Source organism: Pantherophis guttatus, chromosome 2, assembly GCF_059756535.1.
Source record: "Pantherophis guttatus breed Tessera chromosome 2, ASM5975653v1, whole genome shotgun sequence".
Classification (NCBI taxonomy): Eukaryota; Metazoa; Chordata; class Lepidosauria; order Squamata; family Colubridae; genus Pantherophis; species Pantherophis guttatus.
Window position 1 is genome coordinate 215,878,123 of NC_142064.1, and position 12,666 is coordinate 215,890,788.

The 12,666-nt window shown below is 36.5% G+C and overlaps 1 protein-coding gene across 1 annotated transcript in view; it reads left to right on the top strand.

Annotated features, from left to right (window-relative positions):
- SYN2 (synapsin II) overlaps positions 1 to 12,666 on the top strand; it is a 114,019-nt gene that overhangs the window by 44,008 nt on the left and 57,345 nt on the right. Inside the window, exons 2-5 of the mRNA XM_034438202.3 lie at positions 2,219 to 2,276; positions 4,737 to 4,828; positions 6,911 to 7,067; positions 9,689 to 9,778. Coding sequence (XP_034294093.1) covers positions 2,219 to 2,276; positions 4,737 to 4,828; positions 6,911 to 7,067; positions 9,689 to 9,778 — 397 coding nt within the window. The remainder of the gene's footprint in view (positions 1 to 2,218; positions 2,277 to 4,736; positions 4,829 to 6,910; positions 7,068 to 9,688; positions 9,779 to 12,666) is intronic.

Here is a 12,666-nt window from a genome sequence, read left to right on the forward strand (position 1 = left end):
TTAGCGTTTAATTAATCTGGGTATAATTAGCATTGGGATTCCATTTTGTTAGTTAAAACCCAAATGAAATAATTTGGTTTTCTGTATTAATATTTAAGTTAAAAATGAATATGTGAAACAAGATGCCAGAGATTAGTTGATTAATTCAATCAATCAGAAATAATATTACTCTAAGAATATTTTTTAATCCTAATTGAATATAGTGCTTTGTAACTATGCATATTACTCAGATTTTTATAATGCTGCACGCTGCTGGCCAAAAATGGAATTCATATCCAGGGGTGGGCTCATGGGAGTTTGCAGGGGTTCAGGAGAACCTCTAGCTAAGATTCTGTGCAGTTCAGAGAACCCCTAAATCCAACTCCTGGTTGGCTCCTCCCATTCCACCCCACCCCTCCCAGGAGTCCCCATGCGGCCCGTTTTAGATGCAGGTAAGAACAGGGCATGTGCAGAGGCTCGAAGAGGATACCTCCAGAGCCTGGAGAGGCCATTTTTGCCCTCCCGGAGGCTCAACAAAAGCCTCAGGAGCCTGGGGAGTGCAAAAACACCCCCCCACACACCATGGTGCAGGAGGCCAACTAGGCCATGCCCACCATGGCCACACCCACCACCCCCTTGCTAAAATTTTTGAAGCCCACCCCTGTTCATATCCCTATGAGGGAAAGATCATCATACAGCCAGAAAGTCAGATACTTCAATCTGCCATACAATTTATTCTTTAAAAAATACTAGAACAGAACAATGGATGATGTCTATGAAATGAGACTAAATAAAAGTGCATTAGATTGTTTTTTCTTTCTTTCCCAGTGTGGTAATAACTATATCTTTTTTAAAAAAAAGTAAAGTTAAATAATATGCTTACATTGGTTCTCCTTTTTAAAATAAAGTTTGATTTTGTTATCTCTGATGGAATTGATCTGTTTCCCAATGAAAGAGGGGAAGCATGATCATTAATCAAATGTATATGTGTTACATATGAGAGCCATGGTAGTGCAGTGGTTAGAGTGCAGTGCTGCAGGCTACTTCTGCTGACTGCCAGCTACCAGCAGTTCAGCAGTTTGAATCTCACCAGGCTCAAGGTTGATTCAGCCTTTTATCCTTCCAAGGTCAGTAAAATGAGGATCCAGATTTTGGGGGCAATATGCTGACTCTGTAAACCACTTAGAAAGGGCTGTAAAGCACTGTGAAGTGGTATATAAGTCTAAGTGCTATTGCTATTGCTACATAGATATAAGGTTGCACTTTTGAAATTATGTTACTTTTTGCATTTAAATTTTGAATCATCAAAGGGCATCAAATTAGATTTCCTCTAAAAGATAGTGTCAGCCCTTTGAGGTAGGCTGGGCCAGGAAACAGTAGAACATCTACTTTATTAATATAGGCTATAAGAATAGAGTTTCTCCTTCCACCCCTCTTAAACACAGGAAAGTCTCAAGGCAGGGCAGTTTTGACTTTGTCCATTTCTTCCTGTCTCTCCAAGTGAAAGAATGTTTTTGTAAGGGCTGCCTCATATTTATATTATAGATATTCCTGTACAAATAAGAGTAGGAAGCAATATGCTATGCCACGGCAGCAGACAGAACCACAGTGCAAAGGGCTTCTGGAAAAGGAAATTTGATAACTCAAATATACTAGCCTTTGGGCTCGATTGTTTCATTATAAGTCCATAATTCAAAGTATAATAGATTCGTAATAATACTAACAGTCAAATTTTCACAATAGACAGATGGATAGAAATACCGGTAGGTTAAACTCATTCAATAAATTCAATAATTCAATTAAATATGTAAAGGAAGTCATCACTTGTTGGTTGCTTACTGACTATTCAAAGTTCCAAAAGCTAGTTACAACTTGATTCCGCAGTTCCAATAATATTTTCAATGCTTGGCAACTGGCTCATTTTTATGGTTGTTTGCAGCATTCTACAGTCACATAACAATGTTTTTTCCTGGTTACTGGCCTATTTTTGGCAAAAAGTGCTGATAATGAATGATTCACTTAATCACTGCCACAAAAAAAGTTATAAAATCTGAGCAGTCCCATGGGCGCTTTGCTTTATGACCATCATGAATTAATGATGAAAATTCTGGGCTCCAATATGGTAGTAAGTCAAGAACTACGTGCATTAAATAAATTGCTAAAAGACAGTTTTTAAAATATCAATGTGATTTTGCTCATTTACTTACAACTTATTTTAATGAGAATTCTTCTATTTCAGGACCAAATGTTTTCGTGGGAAAAAAGTCCATGGAGAATATGACATCAAAGTTGAGCAGGTAGTCAAAAAAGATTACTGTCATATTAGTCATATAATTTTTCTTAGCATTAAATATTATTTCAGAGCATTAAGAATGGAATAAGTTGGCATCATATAAAATTATTTTTGACTCAGTGTAAATAATGAAATTATATAATACGGTGAATAAAATATGAATTTTTTGAAGTTACTGAGGCAGTAATAAAATGTTTTTAAAAACACTTGGCAAGGATTTTCTTTAACAATTGTTTTAAACAACAGCTTTAAGCCTGCTTACTGTTCACTTCTAAATGCAAAGTTACATTCTTCTATTAAAGGTATTGGTATTTATTAAGGCAGTGAAACTTTTAATAAATTCATATGCCTTACTGTCATTTGTACTGTAGATGATTCAGAGGATATTCATAAACTTGATGGGATTTTTTTTTAACTTTGCATGGAAAATGTTATTGTCAAACATGATTTCATTGTAGCCTACATATGGACAAAACTGATGGGGAGTAAGTGATAGAATGGATCTTAGGAATGAACATGATTAGTTGGCCAGTGAGTTTTTATCATTTCTAATCACTCTTCCTATGAGACCAAAAGGAAGTGTGTTCCTTCCTTGTTTTGATATAATTTGTTCAGATAGATTTACTTGTAGGAGAAGAGAAAGAAAGATAAATGTTTTAATTTAACATTTAATTAAAAAATGTTTTAATTTAAAATTTTGCTCTTCCTTTACTTCCACAATTTGTTTTTCATGTAAAAAGGATCAAAATCATATTTCTGTCCCAACATCTAACAGCTTTTAACGCAGGAGATAAAATTGTAGTCAACCCCTCCCTAATAATGGAAGAGCAACATAATATTTTTTTTTATTGTGCCTATAATTACCTTTTTTATTTGATTATTTTTGTTGCACAGATTAATTCTAATTAAATATTCTAATTAAAAGAATATGCCTAATGAGTAAAAACTACATTACATTTACTTAGGGATATAATATAATAATCACATTTGCTTGCAAAAAAAATGAAGATAATTGTAACGACATGGTATATTGCTTTTAGTTTTTAATTAATGTTGGATTTGCAAGAGAAAGTGAATGGAACAGATGGTTTAAGAGGTGTGAAGGAGAAATAGAAGATAGGAAGAATAGAAGATGCATGGAGAGAAGAGCTGAAGCTGAAGATCAGGGACTGTCATGCTGGGTGAATGCTCACAAGACTAGCAGATTGCTGGGGAAACAGTGAATGTGGAAAGCTCTAAATGTAGGATCAACAAAAAGAACAACTGGAACTACCGTATATGAATCCATCAGTAAACACTGCCAGGAAAAAGCCTTGGTGTTCCTGACATCTGTAACTGCTATGGCCAGGCATGTCTTTGGAAGTTGTTTCTAGGCTGGTGGCTACAGAAAGAGGCAGCAAGAAGATAGTTTCCATTATTGGTATTCGCTCTATGTAAACAGACTCAAGACTAGAATTAGCTGTTGTGGAGTGAGTTGAATCATGCATGTAATCTTCTACCAGGAATAGGTGGAAATGAAGATAGATGAATGTAAAAAATGTTTCTTTAAGAGTGCCTCTTTTAAAAGGGACAGAAATTATGAGGAGTGTGGATGAACTTTGGAAGGTAGTTAAAGAGAACAGAGCTATAAATGTTGTCTAAAGATTGTTTGGCCCTGCGGAAATTAGGGAAATATGGACTGGAAGTTCATTAGACTTATGCAGTATCCAGAATGAATGAATGAATGAATGAATGAATGAATGAATGAATGAACGACCGACATTCATTCATTCATTCATTCATTCATTCATTCATTCATTCATTCATTCATGTTTGGGTGAGAGTTGGAGTTTGGCTGCAGAATTGTTCTTCCTGGAACAAAAGGGTTGAAACAAGGAAGTTGCAGGGTGAAAAATGGGCAAGGGAAAGGATAGCTTCAGGGTGTACCTTTGCCAGCATGCGACAAGTGACGTCAAAGGGGATCATTATAGACAGCTGGTGGAAGGATGGGGCCAACTGCTTTGGGGGATTTCAGGCTCTAATTGCTCCTTTTGAATGGCAGTTCTCCTGTAGCAAATCTGCTCTCATCCACAACTTGATCATGAATGTATGGACAGATCTACCAAGAGATTTAATTTTTTTTAAAGTTAATGATGATAACAATTTTACAATACATTTTATGACAACTTTTTTCGTAATATAAACATGTGTAAAAAAATTTTTTTCATACTTGGCAACATCCCAAACATCTTTATTACTTATTGAAGATATTTCCATTGCTTCTACTTTTCATATGAAAAAAACAGTTGCAACATCATTCTGTTCTCTAAATATGTAACTTCTTCTGTAAGAAAACACTCAAAATATTTTCAAGCACACTTTGCTAGATACTAATAGTTTGTTCACATTTCATATGTCCAGAGAAGTTACATGTGGACTAGCAGCTTAAAAGTAGTTGGTTTATGTCTTTTTTTTAATCTTTCAGGCACAATTTTCAGAGGTCAGTTTGATAGCTCATGCTGATGAGAATTATTCTGTAAATGTGCAAGCTTTTCGAAATGGCACTAAAGTTGTCAAGTAAGTTATTTTACTTTTTTGACTTTCAGAATTAAGGTTAACATAAATAAATACAAAATATAATCATGAATAACATCTTTTATTAGAAATAGAATCATCCACGTTTTACAGCCAAGATCAATGGATTATTTGTCTTCTTGATAAATCCATAAGTAGCAAACAGCCAAAACCATTCAATATCTAAGATAAAATATCCAAATAGCATTTCACTTTGTTCTAATTCATGTGAGGTTTAGGCTAACAGATTAATCTACTGGGCAGTATATGATCATCAAGAACTGGCGCAGCTTGATGGCACAAAACCAATCTAGCAATCAGGTTAACAAGGGTTGCCCATGTCTTTTTCAAGAAAACTATGCTATTTTGTTGCTAAATTTCTCTTCCTCGGTTTAAGATGTGCAAATATAATTTAAAGAATAGAAAAAACATCTTTCAATATTCCTGGCAACAAATTTGCAAAATCTTAGAATGTGTATAATTACTCTAGAGAGACTATGAATGAAACAGTTAAAGAGTTATTGGTTTTCTCTTTGGTGAGCACTAATAGGTCATTGAAGGCCTATTTGAATAGAAGTAGATGTTATATGTGAAACAAGGAGTGATAAAGCAGAAGGATTGAAACATAAAGCAGTTCTAAATTAGTATCTAGTATTAAATTTTTTCCAGATCTCACAGATGGCAACAAATTCAGTGTTAATATTTTTTTGGTCCTAGGAGAGAAAATTAGGGAAGAGAATAAGCTTTACAACAAACAGATTAAATTATGACTTTAACATCACTCTTTATCATGGCATCTTCATTTTCATTTTACCCTTAGCTCAGGATAAAATTCATCAGTTGCTGGTTTTGGTCTTGTTCCATCAGAAGGATGGATATGTGTCTGTATAGACTAGTATATCGAAACATTCTGACTTGGATAACAGGAGCCTCACGCTCTAACCACCTATAAAATGGTAGCCTTCCAAAAAAATTGCCTGAATTTCTTTTTTTCAACCAGTTTCCAATATCCAAGATTTTTTCATGACTGCTAGTTAGTGAAATTCCTTTCTTTACCAATCTCCATCATCACCAACACAACCAATAACTACAAATGAAGTTAAATAATTGTTTACTTTCTCCTAGTCTTTTTTCATTTCTTTGAGAGGAATTTTTCATTGTTCTGATGAAAAATTATGACCTCAGCAAAATGCAAACATATAGAAGGACAGTATTAACATAAGAGAAATTCTAAGAGTTCTCTCTATTTGGGCATTATTCTAGAACCACAAATCTCTACTTCCCTTTTGGAATATAATTCTGGTCACGATGACAACTCTGTCCTTGGTTCCAGCATTGTCACTTTTTTTTCAATCTATGACTCTTAACTAAAATCTTAGAGGGAGAGCTCCCTCAAAGATTTCCAAACTTGCCAATCCATTTTTAATTTATTCCTGGAAAAAGAGTTATATCTTTACAACATCTTAAACATGTTAAGAATACCTTTTGCTATTAACATTTCTATTCCCTTCCAGACCAGAGTTGTACCTATACAATGGCTTCCATACAGGGGTAAAATGTACTTGCCTTCGCTACTGGATCGCAAATGTGAGCATGGACGCCTCGTCCACGCATGCACAGAGCCTTCTGCGTATGTGCAGAGGGTCAAAAACAGGATGTGATGATGTCCAGGCAGGTGGGCGGAACCTCCCGCCGCCAGCCCTATTGGATTGTGTGAGCTGGATGGATCCGGCTGGATTTCACCACTGCTTCCATATCACACTATTATGACAACTACAGTACTACCCTTAGCAACCATATCTGATATTTGTACAATATTGGATATAACTCTCATACATAGATCTGTCCCACTTTGAATTATGAAACTAGATGAAGGCAAACCATTTCTAAACTCTTGTCTAGAAAAATATAAGGACTCATCTAAGGCTGACTTGAAGATGCATACACACAAACAAGCAGTTTTCAGTATAACGCTTTTTCCTCTACATGTAATCTTAATCAGCCGGTTCTAATTCAGTAGCTTCCATAGTTCTAGTAGGTTTCTAATATATTTGTTTGCTTGCTGTTAAACTCAATTCTCTTTAGGTCATTCAAACCCGACTTTGTTCTTGTCCGGCAACACTCATTCAGCATGGCCGAAAATGAAGATTTTCGTAACTTAATTATTGGAATGCATTATGCAAGCATCCCAAGTGTTAACTCTCTAGAGTCAATCTACAACTTCTGTGACAAGCCCTGGGTAGTAAGTAACAAATCCTAATTCAATAATCATATATTTCATTGTATAATTGAAGAATAACACATTTAAATGTCGAATTGGGGAGGAGGAAAGGAAAATGAGTACCATTGTTTGCCCCTGTGCACATGCAAAAGTTCATTAAAACACTTACATTTGGATTGCATCTCAAAGCCTTACATAATATAAATACATTCCTTGATGCTTTTTAATTACTATGAATATTTAATGCTAAATATCTTAACATTTAATATTCATAATCTTTGCCTCATTTTCTTGCAGCTTCTTTTTACTAAGGTTCTCAAAATTTTGCAGATAAAAGAACTGTAATCAGTCTTGTACAAAGTTAGTGAAGTAGCTATTATTAATAGAAAGTGCCTGTTCAGAGAACAAGATGAAATAATAAACAATGGGTAAGGGAGCTGAACAATAATACCTTAAAAATGGTACTACTGCCTAGCTAGAATGCACCTCCCATGTTTCAATTTTTTAATCATTCTGGATGATAATATTATAAACACAAATATGAGAATCTGTATGAAAAACTTTATGTTCAGTAACTGTGACTCATCTCTCCATTGCTTTTCCTTGTAGTCTCTGTTTGTATGTTGCAATACAAATAAAATCACTTCTGCATGTAGAAAGTTAATGTGAGGTTATAATTTTTTTCCTGCTGGCATTCAAGACGAAACCAGCCAGTTTCTACCTTAAGAAGTTTAATGTGTTATTCCTGCTATTGTTAAAAAGGCTGCAGGCATTTGCAATAGCTTTGTACATTTTATCTTTTAAAATCAAAATACTTTTATCTTTTACCCAACCCTTTGCATAAAAAACCGGTTTTCCAGATTTTTAGAGTAAAAAAAACAAACCCCTACAGTTCTAAAATACTTTAACATGACGGATTAAAATTATGATTTTAAAAATGTAAAAGTAACAAGAGATACAGTACTTGTTAAGCCTGAATGGCAGTTATATTTAAATGTTCGTTCTATCCCCATTTTTTTTTCCACTTCTGGGTAATTGTCTCATAGCATTTGCCCAAAAAGCCTATTAAGTAAGTTCATTATAGATACCAGACTTTGGGACCATTAAAGAATTTTCTCCAATTGCTCTGTCACCCTGGAAGTATTACTTGAGGCAAGAGCCAAACTGGGGACAAATTCCTATGTTCTCAGCTTGACTCAGAATAGACTCTTATCCAAACCTTCTTCTGTTCTGCCCCAAATATTTCAGAAACCTTTATCCAAGTATCAGAAGGCCGGTAGAAACAAGGGTTAGACACTGCATCATGAAAAATATGTTATTGAGATGCCCTTAGTTTTATCTCTTCCTTTGGGACAAAACCTTGTCTTTATTTATATGAACAGAATGTGGCAATGAGTGCTAATCTGTCATTGTGGCTTCTATGGCCTATGTTTATTTACTTTTCAATGACAAGAGAGAAATTATTAAAACGTATCAAAATGTTAATACAGTCAGGCAGTCTGGCAATTATACCTGGAGTTTTCTCTTGTTCATCCCATGAGGCTGTTATTTAATTTATATTAAACAATTGTTTACAAAGTTAAAGAAGAAAAGTAGAAAAGGAAGCAAGATAAATAAAAATTGTTTCACTCTCTCTTTCTCCCTTCTTTTTGGAGAAAAGAGTACATGAGATTGTCAATAAAGAAATTAACTTATTTTCATTAACATTGCAAAAATAATTCACAAATTTGCTTCAATAATCTGATGGTTCACAATGGAACAAAGATACTGGAAATAATTAGTTCTTTCCAAATGCAAATACCAGATGCTGCAAAGAGTTAAATCTCCCCAGCTCTTTACTAATCTGACAAACTAGGTAATAGGCTGAGACAAAGACCAGGAAAATCAAATGCCCAATCATGAGTAGGAAAATTGCTCTTTCAGATGTGCTTTTAGATAGAAAAAAAAAACCTCATATTGTTCTTTTAGCCTCTTTTAGCCTGAGATGGTCTGTTGCTCTTCCCACACCCCGTGCTTGCAATTTACCTTTTAAAAGCATTTCATGCTTAAATGATGCTTTGTCTCATTTGACCATAAATGTTTAATTAGAACTTATTGCAACCTCTGTGCTATACATTTGCTATAGCTATGAAAACTTGGGAGGAAATACTGTGACAATAGATATGTCATTCAGTTATTAGTAGTAACTGAGAAGTCTATTGCAGTTACAAGATTGAATAAAGAGAATGAAATATGGAATAAATGATCTCATTATAAATGTGGCGTGAGAGTTGGCACTCAACCTTAGTGATAGCTCTATGAAAAAGCAATTTATATAAACTGTTTAGTACCAAGCAGAGAGGCACTGAAATCCTCTATTTATTTCTAAATATGCCTGTTTAGCAATACATTGTAGATGAGCTGTATTCAAGTATTGCCATAGGGGAAAATCCAGACAATATTTATAAATAGGTTTGTTAATGTAAGGCTGTTTGTGTACCTTTTTACTTCCTTTCTCTGTAGATAATAAACTGGCAAGCGCTAAGGCATTTTGGAATTTAGATCTTGAGGGTTTGATAGATAATGATTAGAGGATTGCAGAGGAGTGCTGAGATAATTTTTATATTAACTGTCTTTGGAATTTAATGTTTGTTTTTTTGTAGTTTGCCCAATTGGTGTCCATCTATAGATCCTTGGGAGCAGAGAAATTTCCTCTGATTGAGCAAACCTTTTATCCAAATCACAAGGAAATGGTAAGAGCAAACAATAAACATAAATTTCTATTCCTTTTGCATCTGAAAGAGTTCATTTTATCTGTGTATCATCCTCTTGTTTTAGCTATAGTGTCACTGGTTTTATGAAACAAAGATGTTTACTCATATAAAATACTTGACTCCCTAACAATGGGGGAAACATTCTTGGTGTTTTTAAACTTTCAGAGATTGAAATGAGAGATTTTTTTTTAAATACATTCATTTTAGGCTGCTCAGATTAAGAGTCAAATTGTGCTCTCTCTCTTTTGTAAATTGCATAATTGTATGAAATTTTGATTTGTATATATTATTAATTAATTAATTAATTTATTTATTTATTTATTTTTGAATTTGTATACCGCCCTTCTCCCTGAGGACCCAGGGCGGTGAACAGCCAAATAAAAACATCAAATACAAATATTAAAATACAGTTAAAAAATATATATAAATTTGGCCCCATTAATTAAAACAATAAACCAAACAATTAAAAAACATGTAAAAAGAATTAGGCCAGCCCGGCTTGTTGGAAAAGGAAGGTTTTAAGGGCACGGCGGAAGGCACTGAGGTCATGGATTCTCCTTATCTCAGGGGGCAACTGATTCCAGAGGGTGGGAGCCCCCACAGAGAAGGCCCTCCCCCTGGGGGTCACCAGCCTGCATTGTTTGGCTGATGGCACCCCGAGGAGGCCCTCTCTGTGGGAGCGCACGGGTCGATGGGAGGTCGTCGGTGGCAGCAGGCGGTCTCGGAGATAGCTAGGCCCTATGCCATGGAGCGCTTTAAAGGTGATAACCAACACCTTGAAGCGCACCCGGAAGACCACTGGGAGCCAGTGCAGCTCGCGCAGGAGCGGTGTTACATGGGAGCGCCATGCTGCTCCCGTCACTACCCGCGCTGCTGCGTTCTGGACCAGTTGGAGCCTCCGGGTGCTCTTCAAGGGGAGCCCCATGTAGAGAGCGTTACAGTAATCAAGGTGAGAGGTCACGAGGGCATGAGTGACTGTGCACAGGGAATCCCGATCAAGAAAGGGCCGCAACTGGCGGATCAGGCGAACCTGATAAAAGGTCCCCCTGGTTACAGCCGTCAGATGTTCCTCCAAGGACAGCTGTGTATCCAGGAGGACTCCCAGATTGCGAGCCCTCTCTGTGGGGGCCAAAGACTCGCCCCCAATAGTCAGTGATGGAGTCAACTGACTATATCGGGATGCCGGGAACCACAGCCACTCAGTCTTGGAAGGGTTGAGCCTGAGCCTGTTCCTCCCCATCCAGATCCGTACAGCCTCCAGGCACTGGGACATCACTTCAAGGGCATCATTGGGGTGGCCTGGGGTGGAGATGTACAGCTGAGTATCATCAGCGTACTGATGGTATCTCACCCCAAAGCCACGGATGATCTCGCCCAGCGGCTTCACATAAATGTTGAACAGGAGGGGCGAGAGGACCGACCCCTGAGGCACTCCACATATAAGAGGCCTCGAGGTCGACCTCTGCCCCCCTGTCAACACGAACTGCGACCGGTCGGAGAGAAAGGAGGAGAACCACCGTAACACGGTGCCCCCCATCCCCAACTCTTCCAACCGGTGCAGCATGATACCATGGTCGATGGTATCAAAAGCCGCTGAGAGGTCTAACAGGACCAGAACAGAGGAGCAACCCCTGTCCCGAGCCCTCCAGAGATCATCAACCAACGTGACCAATGCCGTTTCCGTGCTGTGCCCAGGCCTGAAACCAGACTGGAACGGATCCAGATAGGATGTTTCCTCCAGGAATTGCGGAAACTGTCGCGCGACCACACTCTCAACAACCTTTGCCAGAAAGCGAAGGTTGGAGACAGGACGATAGTTGGCCAATATTGCCGGATCCAGGGACGGCTTCTTGATTAATGAGAGGTTTCTGTGCTATATTATTAAATTCTGAAAAACTTTAAAATTCTGTAAACAATTTTGAGAACATTTGTCTTTCTCTTACCACCATTTCTGTTTCATTTTCAAATATATCATGTAATATTTAGTATACTAGTTTAATACTGAAAGGCAAGTATCAGTTGACTTACTTTCTATTTCTTCAAACCAAATCCAAAATATTGATTGATTGTATTGTTCCTCGAATAATATATGATGATGAAAGTAAAATGTATTTTAGACTAGATTTGAGTTGTCAAATCTAGTCTAAGGTAGTGGGTGGAGATAGTCAAAGCTTTAGAAAGCCAGTTATTTTTGTAAAAGTGCATATATTCCAATGAGAATTTGAATTAGGTTATTTCTTTCTTTTTCTTTGTACTGCTAGGTAAGGTCAATGTTCTTATTTCTGTATGCAAATTATAAAAGTAAGTGGGAATCCTTAACTTTTTATTCTACCCTTCTGGTTGGACAGGAAGATATTGTTTATAATTTTCTGGTAGATGTCTATTATATGGAATCGGCTCCCATGTTAGAGGGAGAAACCATTCGTTTGTAAGAAATACGTATGTGTATGTACACAAACACACACACACACAAACACACACTATGGTCAGTTTGGAACATTTGCTTTTCATGCTGTCATGGGTTTTCTGTTTAGTCGATCAAGGAACTTTATAATTCTACTTTGCTAAATCTGACGATGTGCATTTGAATGTTTCAAGAGAAAAAGTATGGTATAATTTATTTCTGCTTTAAAAAAGTAAATTGGATTCTGTTTATCTCATCAGAGGATTGGTAGAAATAAATCCCTTTATCATGCATTCTAGCATATATCGACAGAATATAGCATTACTGGAATCATTTCAACTTTTACATTTTTTGACTTTTCAATTGCCAGAAAAATAACACAAGGTGTGAGAACTTTAATCACCTCAGAGTTAATGTGCCAGATGAGATGCCTTTGGAAGATAAGTGATAACAGAGGTAACTA